Source organism: Taudactylus pleione, unplaced genomic scaffold (assembly GCF_031769625.1).
Source record: "Taudactylus pleione unplaced genomic scaffold, aTauple2 ptg003137l, whole genome shotgun sequence".
Classification (NCBI taxonomy): Eukaryota; Metazoa; Chordata; class Amphibia; order Anura; family Myobatrachidae; genus Taudactylus; species Taudactylus pleione.
The window spans coordinates 3,087,847-3,111,310 of record NW_028287496.1 but is presented as its reverse complement, the minus strand read 5'-3'; the positions used below and the strand labels follow the sequence as shown (position 1 = coordinate 3,111,310).

Sequence of the window (23,464 nt, the reverse complement as noted above, 5' to 3'; positions counted from 1 at the left end):
TGATAGTTGGTTGGATACTCTCCTGTAGGGTGTATATAAAGGAACACTGATAGTTGGTTGGATAGTCTCCTGTAGGGTGTATATAAAGGAACACTGATAGTTGGTTGGATAGTCTCTTGTAGGGTGTATATAAAGGAACACTGGTAGTTGGTTGGATAGTCTCCTGTAGGGTGTATATAAAGGAACACTGATAGTTGGTTGGATAGTCTCCTGTAGGGTGTATATAAAGGAACACTGGTAGTTGGTTGGATAGTCTCCTGTAGGATGTAACTATGGGAACACTGATAGTTGGTTGGATAGTCTCCTGTAGGATGTATATAAATTATAAAGGAACACTGGTAGTTGGTTGGATAGTCTCCTGTAGGATGTAACTATGGGAACACTGATAGTTGGTTGGATAGTCTCCTGTAGGGTGTATATAAAGGAACACTGAAGGGACCATACACAGCCTTTTACCATATGATCAGCCCAACTTTCTCTGCTGCCAAACATCAGTGGTTTTGAAACTCCCAGTTGGAAAAACCATTTGTGCTTGGGGTGTAAAACAGCAGACATTGGGCAGTTGGGCAGACAGATGTCACATTATATTCTTGAGAGAAGAATGATTCCCATCCTAGCATTTACCAGAGTTACCAGGTGGCCAGTCCGGCTCTGCTTGTAGCAACTTTTTTTTGTTAATATGCAGTCTAATATACAGTATACTATACAGTCTAATATGCAGTATAATATACAGTTTACTATGCAGTATAATATACAGTATCCTGTGCAATATACTATACAGTCTAATGTGCAGTATAATATACAGTCTAATATACAGTTTACTATGCAGTATAATATACTGTATCCTGTGCAGTATAATATACAGTCTAATGTGCAGTGTAATATATAGTCTAATGTGCAATATAAAACACAGTCTAATGTGCAGTCTAATATGCAGCATAATATACAGTCTAATGTGCAGTCTGCAGTGTAATATACAGTATAATATGCAGTGTAATATACAGTTTACTATGCAGTATAATAGTCTAATATACAGTCTAGTGTGCAGTCTAATATACAGTATAAAATAGTCTAATGTGCAGTATACTATACAGTCTAATGTACAGTCTGCTGTGTAATATACAGTATAATATGCAGTGTAATATACAGTTTACTATGCAGTATAATATACAGTCTAATGTGCAGTCTAATATACAGTCTAGTGTGCAGTCTAATATGCAGTATAAAATACAGTCTAATGTGCAGTCTAATATGCAGTATAAAATAGTCTAATGTGCAGTATAATATACAGTCTAATGTACAGTCTGCAGTGTAATATACAGTATAATGTGCAGTGTAATATACAGTTTACTATGCAGTATAATATACAGTCTAGTGTGCAGTCTAATACACAGTCTAATATTACAGTCTAATATGCAGTATAATATACAGTCTATGCTGTAATATACAGTATAATAATATGCAGTATAATATACAGTATACTATGCAGTATATTATGCAGTGCAACATGCAGTGTAACATGCAGTATAAAATACAGTATAATAATATGCAGTATAATATGCAGTTTAATAATATGCATTATAATATACAGTATACTATGCAGTGTAATATACAATATACTATGCAGTATAACATGCAGTGTAAAATGCAGTATAATAATATGCAGTGTAATATGCAGTATAACATACAGTATAATAATATGCAGTGTAATATACAGTATAATATGCAGTGTAAAACACAGTATAATATTATGCAGTGTAATATACAGTATAATATGCAGTGTAATATACAGTATAATATGCAGTGTTAAATATAGTATAATAATATGCAGTATAATATGCAATGTAAAATACATTATAATAATATGCAGTGTAATATGCAGTATAATGTGCAGTGTAAAATACAGTATAATAATATGCAGAATATACAGTGTAAAATACAGTATAATAATGTGCAGTGTAATATACAGTATAATCAGTATAATAAGCAGTGTAATATACAGTATATGCAGTATAATTTGCAGTGTAAAATACAGTATAATAATATGCAGTGGAATGTGCAGTATAATATACAGTGTAAAATACAGTATAATAATGTGCAGTGTAGTATAATCAGTATAATAAGCAGTATAATTTGCAGTGTAAAATGCAGTATAATATGCAGTGTAAAATACAGTATAATAATATGCAGTGTAATATGCAGTATAATATGCAGTGTAAAACACAGTATAATAATATGCAGTGTAATATGCAGTGTAAAATACAGTAATATGCAGTGTAATATGCAGTGTAAAATACAGTATAATAATATGCAGTAAAATACAATATAATAATATGCAGTGTAAAATACAGTATAATAAAATGCAGTATAATATGCAGTGTAAAATACAGTATAATAAAATGCAGTATAATATGCAGTGTAAAATACAGTATAATAATATGCAGTGTAATATGAAGTATAATATGCAGTGTACATACAGTATAATAATATGCAGTATAATATGCAGTGTAAAATACAGTATAATAAAATGCAGTATAATATGCAGTAAAAATACAGTATAATATGCAGTGTAAAATACAGTATAATAATATGCAGTATAATTTGCAGTGTAAAATACAGTATAATAATATGCAGTATAATTTGCAGTGTAAAATACAGTATAATAATATGCAGTAGAATGTGCAGTATAATATGCAGTATAATATACAGTGTAAAATACAGTATAATAATGTGCAGTGTAATATACAGTATAATCAGTATAATTTGCAGTGTAAAATGCAGTATAATATGCAGTGTAAAATACAGTATAATAATATGCAGTGTAATATGCAGTATAATATGCAGTGTAAAATACAGTATAATATGCAGTGTAATATGCAGTGTAATATGCAGTGTAAAATACAGCATAATATGCAGTGTAATATGCAGTGTAAAATACAGTATAATAATATGCTGTAAAATACAGTATAATAATATGCAGTAAAATACAATATAATAATATGCAGTGTAATATGCAGTGTAAAATACAGTATAATAAAATGCAGTATAATATGCAGTGTAATATGAAGTATAATAATATGCAGTGTAATATGCAGTTTAAAATACAGTATAATAATATGCAGTGTAATATGCAGTATAATATGCAGTAAAATACAGTATAATAATATGCAGTATAATATGCAGTGTAAAATACAGTATAATAAAATGCAGTATAATATGCAGTGTAAAATACAGTATAATAATATGCAGTATAATTTGCAGTGTAAAATACAGTATAATATGCAGTATAATATACAGTATAATAATGTGCAGTGTAATATACAGTATAATCAGTATAAGCAGTGTAATATACAGTATAATTTGCAGTGTAAAATGCAGTATAATATGCAGTGTAAAATACAGTATAATATGCAGTATAATATGCAGTAAAATACAATATAATAATATGCAGTGTAAAATACAGTATAATAAAATGCAGTATAATATGCAGTGTAACATAAAGTATAATAAAATGCAGTATAATATGCAGTGTAAAATACAGTATAATAATATGCAGTATAATATGCAGTGTAAAATACAGAATAATATGCAGTAAAATACAGTATAATAATATGCAGTGTAAAATACAGTAATAATATGCAGTGTAAAATACAGTATAATATGCAGTATAATATGCAGTGTAAAATTCAGTATAATATGCAGTGTAAAATTCAGTATAATATGCAGTGTAGTATGCAGTATAATATGCAGTGTAAAATACAGTATAATAATATGCAGTGTAAAATACAGTATAATATGCAGTGTAATATGCAGTAAAATACAGTATAATAAAATGCAGTGTAATATGCAGTATAATATGCAGTTTAAAATACAGTATAATATGCAGTATTATATGCAGTGTAAAATACAGTATAATATGCAGTGTAAAATACAGTATAATATGCAGTATAATATGCATTGTAAAATACAGTATAATAATATGCAGTGTAATATGCAGTGTAAAATACAGTATAATAATATTCAGTGTAATATGCAGTATAATAAAATGCAGTGTAATATGCAGTATAATATGCAGTGTAAAATACAGTATAATAATATGCAGTATTATATGCAGTGTAAAATACAGTATAATAAAATGCAGTATAATATGCAGTGTAAAATACAGTATAATAATATGCAGTATAATATGCATTGTAAAATACAGTATAATATGCAGTGTAATATGCAGTGTAAAATACAGTATAATAATATGCAGTATAATATGCAGTATAATAATATGCAGTGTAAAATACAGTATAATAATATGCAGTATAATATACAGTAGAAACACAGAATGCTGAATGCACATATAAACCACATGATCTGACTAATTTGCATATTGGAGACTTCATTCCCAGAATTCAAACACGAGTACTCACACAAGAGCTGCAGCTCTGTACATACCATGGCAGTGTTAATAAAATTGGATATTTCTGCCCCAACGACTTGGACGTTGTTTACTGCCTGTGTATAGATCGCCATGGCTCCTCCACTCCAGTCCACGCTGATGCAATTCACATCCTCCCGCTGTAAAATGCTCTGAAAATAGATGGAATAAATATGTCCTCAAAGCTTTTCTGGTCAGAGAACAGAGATACACCAGGTACTGCAGGTGGGGGCCATTCTATTACTGATATATCAGCAGCTACAGTACGGTGGTCACTGCTCACAACGCCATATACTTCCAGCAGAAATCAGTGTATGAGACATAGGAAGCCGTTCCAGCAACTTGTGTGTATTGTTTCTGAACCGCTCTCTAAAAATGAAGTCTGAGCGCCACCAGAAGCCGTTATTGTTACATCGTTGTCTTAATATAACTGTTAGTGCAGCTGTGGAGCCATTATTGTTACATTGTTGCCTTAATATAACAGTTAGTGCAGCTGTGGAGCCGATATTGTTATATTGTGGTCTTAAGGCACAGGTTCTCAAACAGTGCATGTATTCCAGGTCTCCTCACAGAATCAGTGAGATAAATAGCTCCACCTGTAGATCTTTTAAATTGTGCCAGTGAGTAATGACTGCACCTGCTGAGTGACCTGGGAAATGTGCCAGTGAGTAATAACTACATATGTGTACCTTGTAGGTGATCTGCAAAATGTGACCTGTGTGGGGTCCTGAGGGCAGAGTTTGAGAACCACTGCCTTAAAGTAACTGTTAGTGCAGCTGAGGAGCCGTTATTACATTGTTGCCTTAATGTAACCATTACTGCAGCTGAGTATGCCATTATTGTTACATTGTTGTCTTAATATAACCGTTAGTAGAGATGAGGAGCTGTTATTGTTACATTGCTGTCTTAATGTAACTAAGTGCAGCTGAGGAGCCGTTATTGTTACATTGTTGTCTTAATGTAACCGTTACTGCAGCTAAGGAACCGTTATTTTTATATTGTTGTCTTAAGGCACAGGTTCTCAAATAGTGCATGTGTGATGGCCTATGTGAGGATCCCGGGTTTATGTGTGCATTATTTTCACCTACTGGCCCTCGTCGCCTTGAGAAAGGCAACTTTAAATAGCTACGCACGGTACCCCGGGTCCTTTTATGAGTCTCCTTAGATCGCACAGGAAATGACACAATAGCAAAGGTACAACGATACCTTTATTTTACATATCACTACTTCTACATGTAAAAACAGCAACTACACTAACTGCTCAGTACCCAGCCCCTGCATTCAAACCAACCAATACTAGGGATCAGGGTTGGCACCTAACCGTGGGAACATCAGAGGTTTCATATGGCAAATGCAAGGGTTTTGAGGGAGTTCTGACCTGAGACCTGGGTGGTGTGGAGGTTCCTAGCCTGAGAGGTAGGACCCCAGGCTGGGCAAAGCAGTTGGGAGATCCTGCCAGCCTGCCATCCATGGAGCCCAAGCATACGCTCCCACTGGAGCAATCCCGTGGCCTGCAACTGGTGCGCTAGCTGGAGCTAGGTGACTGGTCAGCACGCCCAGCTCTTGGCAAGCAGAGGACCATCAGGCCAAGTGGCTGGGAACAGCAAGTCAGGGGGGAGAAGCCATTCCCCGGAGAAGCGTGGAGCCACACAGCAGCCTCACACAAGTGTGGTGACCCCAGGCGGGTAAGCCTGACATAGTAGCTGTCCACCTTTCTAATACTAAAGGTACCTCTGCTATAGGGACATGTGTCTGGGCTCCCCAAGGTTTAGCTAATACTACTGGCATTTCTGTATATACTTGTATAATAGTGTGTAGTTGCTGCATTTTACATGTAGAAGTAGAGATATGTAAAATAAAGGTATCATTATACCTGTGCTATTGTGCTGTTCCCTGTGTGATCTAAAGGGACTCAAAGGACCTGGGGTACTGTGCGAGATTCTCAAGGTGTTATACTGTGAAAGGGCGAAAATAACACATGCATAAGCCCGGGATCCTCACAGCATGTATTCCAGGTCTCCTCACAGAATCCGTGAAATAATTAGCTCCACCTGTGGATCTTTTAAATTGTGCCAGTAAGTAATGACTACACCTGTGCACCTTCTGGATGACCTGGGAAATGTGCCAGTGAGTAATAACTACACATGTGCACCTGCTTGGTGTTCTGCAAAATGTGACCTCTGTGGGGTCCTGAGGACAGAGTTTGAGAACCACTGCCTTAATGTAACCATTAGTGCAGCTGAGGAGCTGTTATTACATTGTTGCCTTAAAGTAACCATTAGTGCAGCTGAGGAGCCGTTATTGTTACATTGTTGTCTTAACGTAATCGTTACTGCAGCTGAGGAACCGTTACTGTTACATAGTTGTCTTAATGTAACCATTACTTCAGCTGAGGATCCATTATTGTTACATTATTGCCTTAAAGTAACTGTTAGTGCAGCTGAGGAGTGTGAGGTTCTGAATTATGTGGATCCGGGGTGGTGATAGAAGCAGACTAATACCCATTTTACACCAGAGCTAAAACCCGGGTTTTTGAAGGGTTAACCCGGGCAGCTCCCTGGTGTAAAAGGGTTGAGTCACCCAGCAATCCAACCCAGGTAACTAGCAGGGTTTATCACAGGCGTAGCCCGTGAAACCCTGCTGTGACAACAGCGCACTCCTGGTCACGATGACCTGGAGTGCGCTGCTAGCCGGGCCGATTGGTCCGGCTTCAGTGGCGCTTGAAGATGACAATCTCCAAGCGTCCACTTTTACGCCGGGAAAGCCGGGTCTATTCAGACCCAACTGCGGTGTGAGCGGTGCAAACTAGGGAATATCCCGAGTCGGCGCCAGCAAAATTCCGGATCTGATCTGGATAGGAACTTTTTCCACCTAAATTCCAGGTCTGACCTGGAGTTGGAACAAGGGGTATTAAATGAAAAAGTGGGGTTTTTAATAAGTGACTGAGAAGACATGGAAATGGTAAACAAAAAGTCCAGGTATAGCGCTAAAGTGCACTTGATAACTGTAGTGAGGGTTAATGAACAAATGTCCAGATAGTGACAGGCAGGGACAGTCTAGTATAAGTATGGTGAGCTAAAACAGAATGCAGGTATGATGAGCTAAAACAGAATTCAGGGATGATGAGCTGTAACTGAATGCAGGTTTGATGAGCTGTAACTGAATGCAGGAATGATGAGCTGTAACTGAATGCAGGTTTGGTGAGCTGTAACTGAATGCAGGTTTGGTGAGCTGTAACAGAATGCAGGTTTGGTGAGCTGTAACTGAATGCAGGTATGATGAGCTGTAACTGATGCAGACAGAGGTAGTGAAGTCCAGCTGGGAGTGAAATGAAGCAAGGTTCAGGGAAACAGCAAGCTGGTACTCAGGCAGGTAAGAAGGTATATGGAGGGTGCAGGGTAAGTCCAGCAGGAAGGAGCAGGCAAGGTTCAGGCTAGTAGCGTAACAGACAGGCACGTAAGGCACAGGTACTCTCTCTCAGCCGCAGCTGAGAAACACGTTGCACTGGCAAAGAAAGGGAGGCTCTGGACCTTACTAAATACTCAGCACCGCACTGTGACTGGCTAGAATGAGCACATGACCTACCAGGATTGGACAGCTGGGATCACATGGCCGCAGGCAAGATGGCGGCATCCATGCCAATGGAACGGAAACACTGCCAGACCTCACCAGGCCTAGTGACAATGTGCCCACACAGGACCACGTGCAGCCAATGCCCCTCGCCAAACACCAGCACCGCTGCTAGAGACCCCCGCCCCGCCACAATGACCTCACAGGTAATACCCGGTGGGTACAATGCCGAGAAACCCTGGTTGTCACTGTACCCCCCCCCCTTATGGGTGGCCTAAGGACACTCTTCAGGCTTCTCCGGATGGGCAGCATGGAACCTCTTGATGAGCAGGAGCATGGACATCTCAGGCATCGGTCCAACAACATTCCTCTGGGCCATAGCCCCTCCAGTCTAGTAGGTACTGCAAATGTCCTCTGCAGAGATGGGAATCCAAGACCTGGGAGACCTCAAACTCTATGCTCCTCTCAGTCTGGACACGGGGAGAAGCAGGCAGGGCTCTGTGGAACTTGTTTAGCACCAGAGGTTTCAACAGGGAGACATGAAAGGAATTGGGGATTTTCAGATAAGGCTGTAGCTGAAGGCCATAAGCCACGGGGTTAATGACCTCTATGATGGAGAAGGGCCAGATGAAGTGTGGAGCAAATTTCATGGATGGCACTCGAAGTCGTAGGTTCCGGGTGGACAACCAGAACTGGTCTCCAACTCACATATGTGGTATTTCCTATGCCTCTTATCAGCTTGAAATTTGTAACTGGAGGACGCCTTCTCCAGGTCAGAACGAACTTGAGACCAGTGTCTTCTACAGCTGGGACGTCAAAGACAGGCAGACTCTGAAATTCAGGGACCCGTGGATGTAGGCCGTAGACCACTTGGAATGGTGTTTGGTTCGTGGAAGAGTGGTAGGAGGTGTTATGCGCAAATTCAGCAAATGCCAGCAATACAGACCAATTGTTTTGGGAAGATGTCATAAAAATCCTCAGGAAGGTCTCCAGATCTTGATTAACCCTCTCCAGTGGAACTGTTGCTTTGTGGGTGATAAGTCATAGAAAAATTAAGCTTTACTTGCAATACAGAACATAAGGCTCTCCAAAATTTTGCTGTGAACTGAACACCACGGTCAGAGACTATCTCAGCAGGCAGACCATGGAGACGGAAAATATGTTGAATGAACAAGTGAGCCAAGTCAAGAGCAGAAGGCAATTTCTTTAGTGGTATGTAATGAACCATTTTAGAGAATCGGTCTACTGCGACCCAGATGGTAGTGAACCCTTGAGAGTTTGGCAGATCTGTGACGAAGTCCATGGAGAGATGCGTCCATGGACATGATGGAATAGGCAGTGGCAATAACTCACCAGCCGGTGCCTGACGTTAAGATTTATGCTGGGCACACGAAGAACATGAAGAAATAAATTCCAACACGTCTGCTTTCATGGATGGCCACCAATAGTCTCTCTTAAAAAAACTTCAAGGTCTTCAGAGTACCTGAGTGACCTGCAAAGCGAGAGGAATGAGCCCAGGTGAGGAGCTGCTTCCTTAACTCTGGGGCCACAAAGGACTTCCCTGTAGGAGGCTGTAACCGTACGGTGGTAGACTCTTGACTCCAAAACAGGAGCATCTTGTTGATTCTCTGACTTGTCACCACAGAGGAAAGATCTGGACAGGGCATCTGCCTTTTGATTAAGGGCTCCAGACCAGAAGGTCAGGGTGAACTGGAATCGAGCAAAAAATATTGCCCATCGGGCCAAACGAGGACTCACGCACTCAAGATTCTTGAGGTAGAGAAGATTTCTATGGTCCGTGAAGAAAGTGAAGGGAAACTTGGCCCCTTCCAGCAGGTATCTCCATTCTTTTAATGCTAATTTTACTGCTAGAAGTTCTTGTTCACCAATTTCTATCGGCAGGAGAAAACTTCTTAGAGAAAAACCCGCAGGGATGAACTTGATTATCATCATAACGCTGGGAGAGAACTGCACCCACGGCCTCTGATGACGCATCCACCTCCACTAGAAATGGCCTATCCAGATCTGGTTGTCATAAGACTGGAGCTGAAATAAACGCCTGTTTTAAAAGTTGGAAGGCAGTCTCTGCCTCAGGTGACCATTGGGCAGGGTTAGTGTCTTTTCGGGTCAATGCAGTAATGGGAGCAAACAATGATGAAAATCATTTAATAAAACATCTGTAGTAGTTGGCGAACCCAAGCAATCTCTGGATGGCTTTCAACATTTGAGGACGGGACCAATCCAAAATCGCCTGCACCTTCTTAGGGTCCATTTCTAGGCTGGAGCCAGAGATGATGTAACCAAGGAATGGTACACTGGGAACCCAAAAAAAACACATTTCTCTAGTTTGCAAAAAAGGTGGTTCTTTCTCAGACGGGACAATACTTCCTTCACATGTTCATGATGTTTTGTTACAGATGACGAAAAAATAAATATATTGTCCAGGTAAACTACAACCGAGACGTTCAACAGGTCCCGGAAAATCTCATTAACAAAGCCCTGAAACACGGCAGGGGCATTGCACAACCCAAAGAGCATCACAAAGGTATTCAAAGTGTCCATCTCTAGTATTAAAGGCGGTCTTCCATTCATCGCCAGCACGAATGCAGATGAGATTATGAGCCCCTCTCAGATCCAGCTTAGAGAATATGATGGACCCTTTAACCCTGTCAAACAATTCTGTGATCTGGGGAAGAGGATACCAATTCTTAATAGTTATATCATTGAGGTCCCGGTAATCTATACAAGGTCTTAGGCCTCAGTCTTTCTTGCTAACAAAAAAGAAGCCAGCTCCAGTGGGAGAGGTGGAAGGTCGAATAAACTCCTTTGCTAGGTTGTCCTGGATGTACTCTGACTTGGCTTGAGTCTCAGGCATGGATAGAGGATAGGTGCGACCACGGGGTGGCATCTTGTCAGGCAGCAATTCGATAGGACAGTCCCATTCTCTGTGGCGAGGTAAAAACATCAGAGAACATCGGCACTCCACGAAGCTGTCTTTCTTACAGGTCGTATCTTGGGAAGACAGGATTTCTGACAGTCAGATCCCCATGAAAGAATCTGCATTGAGCACCAGTCTATCCTGTGATTATGTTGGCGTAACCAGGGTAGTCCTAAAATGATTTCTTGAGAAGCCTCTGGTATCACTAAGAACTTTAAATACTCGGAGTGGAGTTCCCCAACTCGAACTAATACTGGTTGAGTTTCCTTGGTGACCACTCCTTTAGCAAGAGGACATCCATCTACAGAAGTCAGGGAAATTGCTTGCTTGAGAGATGAACAAGAAATCTGTAGTTTATCAACTATGCTGGAAGTCATGAAGTTTCCGGCTGCTCCAAAGTCTAATAGAGCAGAGACAAAGACAGGGTTGGGCTTGAGATCCAAAGCTAAGGAAATCTTGAAATCTTTAGTATTTGGGGACGGGCAAATAACTCCTAACTTGATGTCCCCAAGGTCAGTTAGGAACGGGCATTTCCCGACTTGCAGGAGCAGGAGGCCACCAGGTGACCCGAATCTCCGCAGTACAGAGGTTTTTTTAACATCTTTCTCTGACGTTCCTCTTTGGAGAGATGGGTTTGGTTCAACTGCATGGGCTTCTCATCTATAGGAGGATGGGGTGGATGGGTAGGCAAGGGATACGTAAATGACCTTTGCTGGTCAGTTCTGTGCTTTTCAGCCTGACGTTCTCTGAAGCGTAGGTCAATTTTGTTGCAGAGTGAGATCATGTCATTTAATTTGGTAGGAAGCTCATGGGTAATCAGATCATCTTTTAAATCGGTAGGACAGACCATGCCAAAAGGCTGAGGTGAGGGCCTCCTCATTCCACTTAAACTCTGATGCCAAAATTTTAAACTGTATGGCATATTGACTGACAGGACGGGTTCCTTGTCTCAGGGTCATGATGCTGGACGATGCTGACACTGTGCATCCAGGTTCATCGAAAAGCCTCCTGAATGAAGATACAAAGTCTGCATAATTATTCAGCAGTGAGTCTGAACGCTCCCAGAGTGGGGAAGCCCAATCCAGAGCTGAGCCGGTCAGCAAGGACACGATGTATGCCACTTTGGTTCTAGCAGTGGGGAAGTTATCAGGCTGTAACAAAGTGTATATCACACTGATTTAAAAAACCACAACAGACCTTAGTATTGCCATCAAATTTGCTTGGCATGGGTAGACGTAGATGAGGGGATACCTTGGTCCCTGTATTACCAGGCACAGGAGGAGGTGAAGGTGCTGATACCCCAGGGGTGATTAACGAAGTGTGCAGAGTATCTTTGCATTTAGACATCTCCTGTAGGAACTGGGCCAATTGATGTTGCATAGCTTCCAGGTTTTCTAAACAACCTGCAATACAGCGAAATAAATCCACTCCAGACTCCAGTCCCGTGGCCGTATCCATGGTGCCAGTGCAAACTGTTAGGTTCTGAATTTGTTGTGGACCAAGGGTGGTGATAGAAGTAGACACAGGAGCAGACTTAAATGAAAAAGTGGGGTTTTTAATAAGTGATATAGAAGACATGGAATGGCAAACAAAAAAGTCCAGGGAAAGCTCTAAGGTGCACTTGATAACTGTAGTGAGGGTTAATGAACAAATGTCCAGATAGTGAAAGACAGGGACAGTCCAGTATAAGTATGATGAGCTGTAACTGAATGCGGGTATGGTGAGATGTAACAGAATGCAGGTATGATGAGCTGTAACTGAATGCAGGTATGATGAGCTGTAACTGAATGCAGGTATGATGAGCTGTAACTGAATGCAGGTATGATGAGCTGTAACTGAATGCAGGTATGATGAGCTGTAACTGAATGCAGGTATGATGAGCTGTAACTGAATGCAGGTATGATGAGCTGTAACTGAATGCAGGTATGGTGAGCTGTAACTGAATGCAGGTATGGTGAGCTGTAACAGAATGCAGGTATGGTGAGCTGTAACAGAATGCAGGTATGGTGAGCTGTAACAGAATGCAGGTATGGTGAGCTGTAACAGAATGCAGGTATGGTGAGCTGTAACAGAATGCAGGTATGGTGAGCTGTAACAGAATGCAGGTATGGTGAGCTGTAACAGAATGCAGGTATGGTGAGCTGTAACAGAATGCAGGTATGGTGAGCTGTAACAGAATGCAGGTATGATGAGCTGTAACTGAATGCAGGTATGATGAGCTGTAACTGAATGCAGGTATGATGAGCTGTAACTGAATGCAGGTATGATGAGCTGTAACTGAATGCAGGTATGATGAGCTGTAACTGAATGCAGGTATGGTGAGCTGTAACTGAATGCAGGTATGATGAGCTGTAACAGAATGCAGGTATGATGAGCTGTAACTGAATGCAGGTATGATGAGCTGTAACTGAATGCAGGTATGATGAGCTGTAACTGAATGCAGGTATGGTGAGCTGTAACTGAATGCAGGTATGGTGAGCTGTAACTGAATGCAGGTATGGTGAGCTGTAACTGAATGCAGGTATGGTGAGCTGTAACTGAATGCAGGTATGGTGAGCTGTAACTGAATGCAGGTATGGTGAGCTGTAACTGAATGCAGGTATGGTGAGCTGTAACTGAATGCAGGCTTGATGAGCTGTAACTGATGCAGACAGAGGTAGTGAAGGCCAGCTGGGAGGCACAGGTACTCTCTCTCAGCCGCAGCTGAGAAACACGTTGCACTGGCAAGGAAGGAAGGCTCTGGACCTTCCTAAATACTCAGTGCCATGCTGTGACTGGCTGGAATGAGCACATGACCTACCAGGATTGGACAGCTGGGATCACATGGCCGCAGGCAAGATGGCAGCGCCCATGCCAACGAAACAGAAACACCGCCAGACCTCACCAGGCCTAGTGACAATGTGCCCGCACAGGACCACATGCTGCTAATGCCCCTTGCCAAACACCAGCAGCGCTGCCAGAGACCCCCAGCCACAATGACCTCACAGGTAATACCCGGCAGGTACCATGCCGAGAAAGCCTGGCCGTGACAAGGACCCGCTATTGTTTCATTGTTGTCTTAATGTAACTGTTACTGCAGCTGAGGAGCCGTTATTGTTACATTGTTGCCTTAAAGTAACCGTTAGTGCAGCTGAGGAGCAGTTATTGTTACTTTAAAGTAACCGTTAGTGCAGCTGAGGAGCCGTTATTACATTGTTGTCTTAATACAACCGTTAGTGCAGCTGAGGAGCCGTTATTACATTGTTGTCTTAATGTGACAGTTACTGCAGCTGAGGAGCCGTTATTGTTACATTATTGTATTAATGTAACCATTACTCAGCTGAGGAGCCGTTATTGTTACATTATTGTATTAATGTAACCATTACTCAGCTGAGGAGCCGTTATTGTTACATTGTTTTAATTTAACTGGTAGTGCAGCTGAGGAGCCGTTATTGTTACATTGCTGTCTTAATACACAACACCAAAAAGAGAAAAGTAGTCCAATCATTTGGATGCACAATAATGTTGGTATAGGTATGTAAATGTAAACAAAAGAACTTTTATTGAATAACAATATTAAATATACAAAGTGTATTAAAATCAGTGAAGTAAAACGATAAAAAAAAGTAATGAAAATTAAAATACAAGTGGCTGTATTAATCTCTGTGTCCCATTAGTGTTATGAGACGCTGTATGTGTATATTCTGACTAGTGGATTGCTGAAAAATAGAGTAAAAGCAGAGCTATTAGAATTAGCATGAATTTATCTGCATTTATATTATAAATTATATTACTCAATAGCAGAGAAGCATATTCACATATCACTTGTGATCCTCAAATTGTGTCGCAACAATGTTGCATCTATATTATTATAGGAACATAATATGTATATTAATCATGCGAGATATTGCTTATGAATTCAGACCAGGACTGTGTGTCCTATAATATAATATGTGTTATAATTAGGGGTGTGCACCGGCCACTTTTCGTGTTTTGTGTTTTGGTTTTGGATCTGGATCTTTCTTCGTGTTTTGGATCTGGATTGGTTTTGCCAAAACCACCCTTCCGTGTTTTGGGTTCTGGGTTTTGTGTTTTGGATCTGTATTTTTTTTAAAAAAAGCATAAAAACAGCTAAAATCACAGAATTTGTAGGTTTTTCTGCTCCTATGCTATTATTAACCTCAATAACCTTAATTTCCACTCATTTCCAGTCTATTCTGAACACCTCACACCTCACAATAGTGTTTTTATGTCCAAAACGTTGCACCGAGGTAGCTGGATGACTATGCTAAGAGACACGAGTGGGCGGCACAAACACGTGACCCATCTAGGCGTGAAACTGCAGTGGCAGACAGGATGGCAGTTTGAAAAACTAGGCCCCAAACTGTACATAATGCAAAGAAAAAAAAGAGGTGCAAGATGGAATTGTCCTTGGGCCCTCCCACCCACCCTTATGTTGTATAAACAGGACATGCACACTTTAACAAACCAATCATTTCAGCGCCAGGGTCTGCCACACAACTGTGGCTGAAATGATTGGTTCGTTTGGGCCCCCACAAAACAAGCTGGCAATTAATGTGTCCCTGCACAAACTGGCTCTATGGAGGCAAGATGTCATCCTCATCCTCCTCATCCACCGATTCCTCACCCTCTTCAGTGTGTACATCCTCATCCTCACAAAGTATTAACTCGTCCCCACTTGAATCCACCACCACAGGTCCCTCTGTACCTTCTGGAGGCTGGTCTCCCTGGAAGAGCTGATAATTCATTTTGATGAACATCATCTTCTCCACATTCTGTGGAAGCAACCTCCTACGCCTTTCGCTGACAAGGTTCCCGGCTGCACTAAACACTCTTTCGGAGTACACACTGGAGGGGGGGCAACTCAGGTAAAATAGAGCCAGTTTGTACAGGGGCCTCCAAATTGCCTCTTTTTCCTGCCAGTACAGGTATGGACTGTCTGCCATGCCTACTTGGATGCTGTCACCGATGTAATCCTCCACCATTCTGTCAATGGTGACAGTATCATATGCAGTGACAGTAGACATGTCAGAAATTGTTGCCAGGTCCTTCAGTCCGGACCAGATACCCAAACTTGGTCCTGCCTGCCCTGCATCACCGCCAGCGGGTTGCTTAGGATACCTAAGTTTTTTCCTGGCAGCCCCAGTTGCAGGAGAAAATGAAGAAGGAGCCGTTGACGTGTCACGTTCCGCTTCAGCTGACAGTGTGTTCACCAGCAGGTCTTTGCACCTCTGCAGGCTTGTGTCGGCCGGAAAGAGAGACACCACATAGGCTTTAAACCTAGGATCGAGCACGGTGGGCAAAACGTAGTGGTCTGATTTCAACAGATTGACCACCCTGGAATCCTGGCAAAGCGAATGAAGGGCTTCATCCACAAGTCCCACATGCCGAGCGGAATCGCTCCGTCTTAGCTCCTCCTTCACTTTCTCCAGCTGCTTCTGCAAAAGCCTGATGAGGGGAATGACCTGACTCAAGCTGGCAGTGTCTGAACTGACTTCACGTGTGGCAAGTTCGAAGGGCTGGAGAACCTTGCACAACACGGAAATCATTCTCCACTGCGCTTGAGTCAGGTGCATACCCCCTCCTTTGCCTATGTCATAGGTGGATGTATAGGCTTGTATGGCCTTTTGCTGCTCCTCCATCCTCTGAAGCATATAGAGGGTTGAGTTCCACCGCGTCACAACCTCTTGCTTCAGGTGATGGCGGGGCAGGTTCAAGAGTGTTTGCTGGCGCTCCAGTCTTCGGCACGCAGTCGCTGAATGGCGAAAGTGGCCAGAAATTTTTCGGGCCACCCAAAGCGTCTCCTGCACGCCCCTGTCGCTTTTCAGAAAATTCTGCACCACCAAGTTTATTGTGTGAGCAAAACATGGGACGTGCTGGAATTTGCCCAGATGTAATGCCCGCACAATATTGGTGGCGTTGTCAGATATCACAAATCCCCAGGAGAGTCTAAGTGGGGTAAGCCACTGGGCGATGATTTCCCTCAGTTTCTCTAAGAGGTTGTCGGCGGTGTGCCTCTTACTGAAACCGGTGATACACAGCGTAGCCTGCCTTGTAACGAGCTGGCATTTCTGAGATGCTGCTACTGGTGACGCTGCTGCTGTTGCTGCGTAAGGTGATACATCTACCCAGTGGGCTGTCACAGTCATATAGTCCTTAGTCTGCCCTGTTCCACTTGTCCACATGTCCGTGGTTAAGTGGACATTGTGTACAACGGCATTTTTCAGGACACTGAGGACACTTTTTCTGACGTTTCTGTACAGTCTCGGTATCGCCTGCCTAGTGAAGTGGAATCTAGACGGGATTTGGAACCGGGGACACACTACCTCCATCAATTGTCTAAATCCCACTGCACTAATGGCGGATACCGGACGCATGTCTAACACCAACATAGCAGTCAAGGCCTCAGTTATACGTTTTGCTTCAGGATGACTGCTGTCGTACTTCATCCTCCTCGCTAAGGACTGTTGGAGGGTCAATTGTTTAGTAAAAGTAGTGGTGTTCCTACTTCCTCTCTGGGATGATGAACGACTCCCAGCAGCAGCAACAGCAGCAGCGGCAGCAGTAGGCGTAGCAATGCAGGATCCTCCAGAGGAATCCCGGATAGGAGAGTCAGTCATGCCAGTGACATGGCCTGCAGGACTACTTCCGATCCTGACTAAGGAGGAAATTGACGAGGAGGGAGTTGACGGTGTGGTTTGCAGGCGCTTGGATACAACAGGACAACGGGATTTAGGTGTCCCTGGACTGCTTACGGTCTTAGCCAAAGTTTCTGAACTTGACAGTAACTTTATATGAACGCGCTGCAGGTGCCGTATAAGGGAGGATGTTCCTAGGTGGTTGACGTCCCTACCCCTACTTATTTCACCTTTACATATGGTACATATGGCAAGACAGTTGTTGTCCGGATTTGGATAGAAATATTGCCAGACCAAAGAGGTGGAATGTTTGGTCTTCTGCCCAGGCATGACCGTGATGGGCTTTTTCATCCCACGGACAATAACTGTCTCCCCCGGAGCCTGATTTAAACAAACCACATCACCATCAGAATCCTCCTCGCCAACTTCCTCCTCAGCGCCAGCTACACCAGTATCCTCATCCTGTTGTACTTCAACAGTGACATCTTCAATTTGCATATCAGCAAGTGGACTGTGGGTGCTCCTTTCAGCACTTGCAGGGGGCGTGCAAATGGTGGAAAGAGCCACCTCTTCCCGTCCAGTGCTGGGAAGGTCAGGCATCGCAACCACCACCACACTTGGACTCTCTTTGGGGATTTGTGATATCTTCTTAGAAAGCACAGTTCTTCGCTGTGCTTTTGCCAGCTTAACTCTTTTGATTTTTTTAGTGGGAGGAGTGCTTCCATCGTCATGTGAAGCTGAACCACTAGTCATGAACATACTAGGGATCGACCTTAGCCGTTCCTTGCCACTCCGTGTCGTAAATGGCATATTGGCAAGTTTACGTTTCTCTTCAGCTGATTTAAATGTCTTTTTCAAGGTCATTTTCCTGAACTTTGCCATTTGGGATTGTATGTGCCCTCTACTATGACATTGGGCATCGGCCTTGGCAGACGACGTTGATGGCATGTTATCGTCTATGTCATGACTAGTGGCAGCAGCTTCAGCACTAGGAGGAAGTGGTTCTTGATCTTTCTCTATTTTATTTTTATCGGAGAAAGTTTGGTCCTCCATTTATGTTATATCGATTTGATATATACGTGCGGCTAAACACAGAAAATAAATTTTTTTTTGGTTCGGACTGGAGTGTACTTTGTGGGTTACAGCACCCTTTAACGGTCAAGCCAGCCGGCCCTTTACTTATGACACAGGCGCACTCTTGGCACTACTTTGTTGATGCACGTGCGGCTACTGCGCACACAATTCACAAACACAGAAAATAATTTTTTTTTGGTTTGGACTGGAGTGTACTTTGGGGGTTACAGCACCCTTTAACGGTCAAGCCAGCCGGCCCTTTACTTATGACACAGGCGCACGCTTGGCACTACTTTGTTGATGCACGTGCGGCTACTGCGCACACAATTCACAAACACAGAAAATAATTTTTTTTTGGTTTGGACTGGAGTGTACTTTCGGGGGTTACAGCACCCTTTTACGGTCAAGCCAGCCGGCCCTTTACTTATGACACAGGCGCACGCTTGGCACTACTTTGTTGATGCACGTGCGGCTACTGCGCACACAATTCACAAACACAGAAAATAATTTTTTTTTAGGTTTGGACTGGAGTGTACTTTCGGGGGTTACAGCACCCTTAACGGTCAAGCCAGCCGGCCCTTTACTTATGACACAGGCGCACGCTTGGCACTACTTTGTTGATGCACGTGCGGCTACTGCGCACACAATTCACAAACACAGAAAATAATTTTTTTTTGGTTTGGACTGGAGTGTACTTTCGGGGGTTACAGCACCCTTTAACGGTCAAGCCAGCCGGCCCTTTACTTATGACACAGGCGCACGCTTGGCACTACTTTGTTGATGCACGTGCGGCTACTGCGCACACAATTCACAAACACAGAAAATAATTTTTTTTTAGGTTTGGACTGGAGTGTACTTTCGGGGGTTACAGCACCCTTAACGGTCAAGCCAGCCGGCCCTTTACTTATGACACAGGCGCACGCTTGGCACTACTTTGTTGATGCACGTGCGGCTACTGCGCACACAATTCACAAACACAGAAAATAATTTTTTTTTGGTTTGGACTGGAGTGTACTTTCGGGGGTTACAGCACCCTTAACGGTCAAGCCAGCCGGCCCTTTACTTATGACACAGGCGCACGCTTGGCACTACTTTGTTGATGCACGTGCGGCTACTGCGCACACAATTCACAAACACAGAAAATAATTTTTTTTTTGGTTTGGACTGGAGTGTACTTTCGGGGGTTACAGCACCCTTAACGGTCAAGCCAGCCGGCCCTTTACTTATGACACAGGCGCACGCTTGGCACTACTTTGTTGATGCACGTGCGGCTACTGCGCACACAATTCACAAACACAGAAAATAATTTTTTTTTTGGTTTGGACTGGAGTGTACTTTCGGGGGTTACAGCACCCTTAACGGTCAAGCCAGCCGGCCCTTTACTTATGACACAGGCGCACGCTTGGCACTACTTTGTTGATGCACGTGCGGCTACTGCGCACACAATTCACAAACACAGAAAATATATTATTTTTTTAGCACTTGGGGGGAGCACCCCTGATGGACAGAGCACCCCCTGAACAACACTACAGCACCCCTTTAGGACTGGGACACTGCACAGGACTTTGGAACTGACTGCACAACACAGTCCAGCCAGCCCCTATGGACTTTGAAGTAGTGGACACAGCCCCTATTAACAACAGCAGCACAGCACAACACAGCCAGCCCCTATGGACTTTGAAGTAGTGGACAACAGCAGCACTACACTACACTACACTACACAGCACTAACTCCCACCCTCCCTCTTCACTGTCCACAGCCGAGTGAGAAAATGGCGCCGACGCGGGTACCTTATATAGGATCCAAAACCCGCGAGACTCGGAAGGCGGGATGATGACGTTTTGCCTCGATGTCAGATCCGAGTCAGGCGGGAAAAGTCGAGCCTGACTCGGATCGGACTCGGATCGGGGGGGCTCGGGGGGGTTCGGATTTCAGAAATCCGAACCCGCTCACCCCTAGTTATAATTATGCAAAAGTCAAAGCCTATATTAATAAGAGTATCTAACCAAGACACATTGTTTTGATTTTAAACTCACTTTGTTTCTAGCTCAGTGACACACTCACCCTTTAATAAGGATGTAGCAGATAATAGTTACAGATTCTTGCAGACAGTCTATGTTAGCTCTTATAATGTCACACTATTAAAGGCTTATAATTCAGTCTCATCTATTGCTGAATGCCTTTACACAGGCTTCCAATGTATTGGCACATAATGTCTGAAACTATAATGCATATCCGTAGCCTCTTATAATATAGATTGATCTCACTGCAAGCAACAAAACCACAGCAGCGGTTTGGTGTTAGCTGGCACTGTGCCGGCTTAGTATTGCCCGGATATAGACTCAGCAAGTAGCCGTAATAACACAATCTCACTCAATCTCTAGGTTTCTTTCCCTGCACACAACGTGACCACAGCCGCGGTCCGTAGTTAGCTGGCACTGTGCCGGCTTAGTACTGCTAAGACACAGTCACCGCGTGCAGCCATTATACCGCGATGTAACACTGTATGTGCTCACAGCAGGTAGCGGCGTTGTCACTGTCTGGTTAGAACATAATACAGCATAGTCTCTATTCAATTGGGCACATTATCTTATTAATATAGCTTAACGCCGATGCGCCTTTCGCTGTAGCTTTTTCACAAAGGCAAGCCAACTGTTACCCTTACCGGGTCTTTTATATGTCCATGCTCCAATCACCGCTCATCATTCATTTAACATTGGAATCTGACAGTTCAGATAGGTCTCCTATGATAGCTTATTATACTGATATAAAGTTACCTAGGATTAGCCTATAAATCTTAGAAATAAATAATCTATTAATATCTAAATAATGTCTTTACTGTAATGAAGTCTCATTAAAATAGATTTTATATTATTCCTACAGTTTATTGATTTATACTCAATTGTAACAGTTACATGCAAATAAATATTATTTAATTAACTAGTGAATTAATTTTATTGTGTCAAAATGATCAAATATTATTGTGTCAATTCCATCAAACCTTGCTAATATGCAAACAATATCCCTGGTATAAATGACCAATATTAAATATATTGTGATTAATGAGAAAGAGAAAAAAGTCAAATCAGATCTGAGGAGTCTGATGTAAGCTGAACTGTCTCCTCGGATCATTGGCTGAGAGACCCAAAGAGTCAGGCAGCTGCGCCCCACCACAGTGCTCAGTCTCTCCAGCCCCATCCCGGCAGCAGTGCTCTACCTCTCGGGACCCACCCAGTAGCAGCAGTCTCGGACTCAGCAGAAGTTGCCTGTAAGTAACAGGAAGCACTAGTAGGTAAGTGCAGCCTGGGGGAGGGGCGAACACAAAAATGTTGGGTAGAGTTGGGAAGCACAGTGGGGGATGGACAGAGGCTTGCTGGCAACTTTAAGCCTGGGGTCAAACACAAGCACGTGGCCCTCGATTTTCTACCAAATAACTGAGACGGAAAAAAAAAGCATAATAAATGTCTCAGAGGCGTGGTGTATCTAATGTGGGTGTGGTCAGAGGCGTGGTGTATCTAATATGGGTGTGGTTTAAATAGCCATAGAAATAACTTGATATGTCAAAGAGCTATAAACAAATACATAACCTACCAGCCCCATCTGACAAAACAGAAACTATGCAAGTGTCCTCTCTTCAATACAGATACCATAACAGTGACCTCTATAGAATCATTAGACATAAAACCAGATCCACAATCTGGCCAACTCTTCTTGCTCATTAAAAATCTCTTTTTAAATTCAGCTCCAGATTTCACAGACCCAAACCTCCATTATTAAAATTCCTACTCGATATGACCCCCCCACAATAAAAAATAATGCACTAGATTAAACACACACACACACACACACACACACACACACACCTGCATAAATAAAATAATGCCACAGACGCCCTCTCATGAAGCATCTTATCCTATATTTGCCTCCCCTTTTTATTAAAACATGGACCAAATCTATTCTCCTCCTTCATTGCAAATTGTGCCCAGAGACCATAAATCTATGAGGCGACCCAGCCTAGAACATATTTACCCTGTTACAATCAGTACCTCCGTCTCCTCTCTACTGTTGCGCCTCTGTGTGTATGCACTGTGTAATGCTTACACTGTTGCACCTCTGTGTGTACGCACTGTGTAACGCTTGCACTGTTGTGCCTCTGTGTGTACACACTGTGTGACACTTGCACTGTTGCACCTCTGTGTGTACGCACTGTGTAACGCTTGCACTGTTGTGCCTCTGTGTGTACACACTGTGTGACACTTGCACTGTTGCGCCTCTGTGTGTATGCACTGTGTGACACTTGAACTGTTGCACCTCTGTGTGTACGCACTGTAGCACTTGCACTGTTGTGCCTCTGTGTGTACGCACTGTAGCACTTGCACTGTTGTGCCTCTGTGTGTATGCACTGTGACACTTGTACTGTTGCGCCTCTGTGTGTATGCACTGTGTAATGCTTGCACTGTTGCGCATCTGTGTGTAGGCACTGTGTGACACTTGCACTGTTGTGCCTGTGTGTATGCACTGTGACACTTGTACTGTTGTGCCTCTGTGTACGCACTGTGTAATGCTTGCATTGTTGCGCCTCTGTGTGTACACACTGTGTGACATTTGCAATGTTGCACCTATGTGTGTACGCACTGTGTAATGCTTGCACTGTTGCGCCTCTGTGTGTATGCACTGTGTAATGCTTGCACTGTTGCGCATCTGTGTGTATGCACTGTGTGACACTTGCACTGTTGTGCCTCTGTGTGTATGCACTGTGACACTTGTACTGTTGCGCCTCTGTGTACGCACTGTGTAATGCTTGCATTGTTGCGCCTC

The 23,464-nt window shown here is 42.9% G+C and overlaps 1 protein-coding gene across 3 annotated transcripts in view; it reads right to left on the bottom strand.

The window, feature by feature from the left end:
• LOC148430836 (pancreatic lipase-related protein 2-like) overlaps window positions 1–23,464 on the bottom strand; it is a 167,456-nt gene that overhangs the window by 69,478 nt on the left and 74,514 nt on the right. For all 3 annotated transcript variants that reach the window (XM_088466440.1, XM_088466439.1, XM_088466441.1), the window contains one exon: window positions 4,444–4,578. In XM_088466440.1, the coding sequence (XP_088322566.1) occupies window positions 4,444–4,578 (135 nt within the window). The remainder of the gene's footprint in view (window positions 1–4,443; window positions 4,579–23,464) is intronic.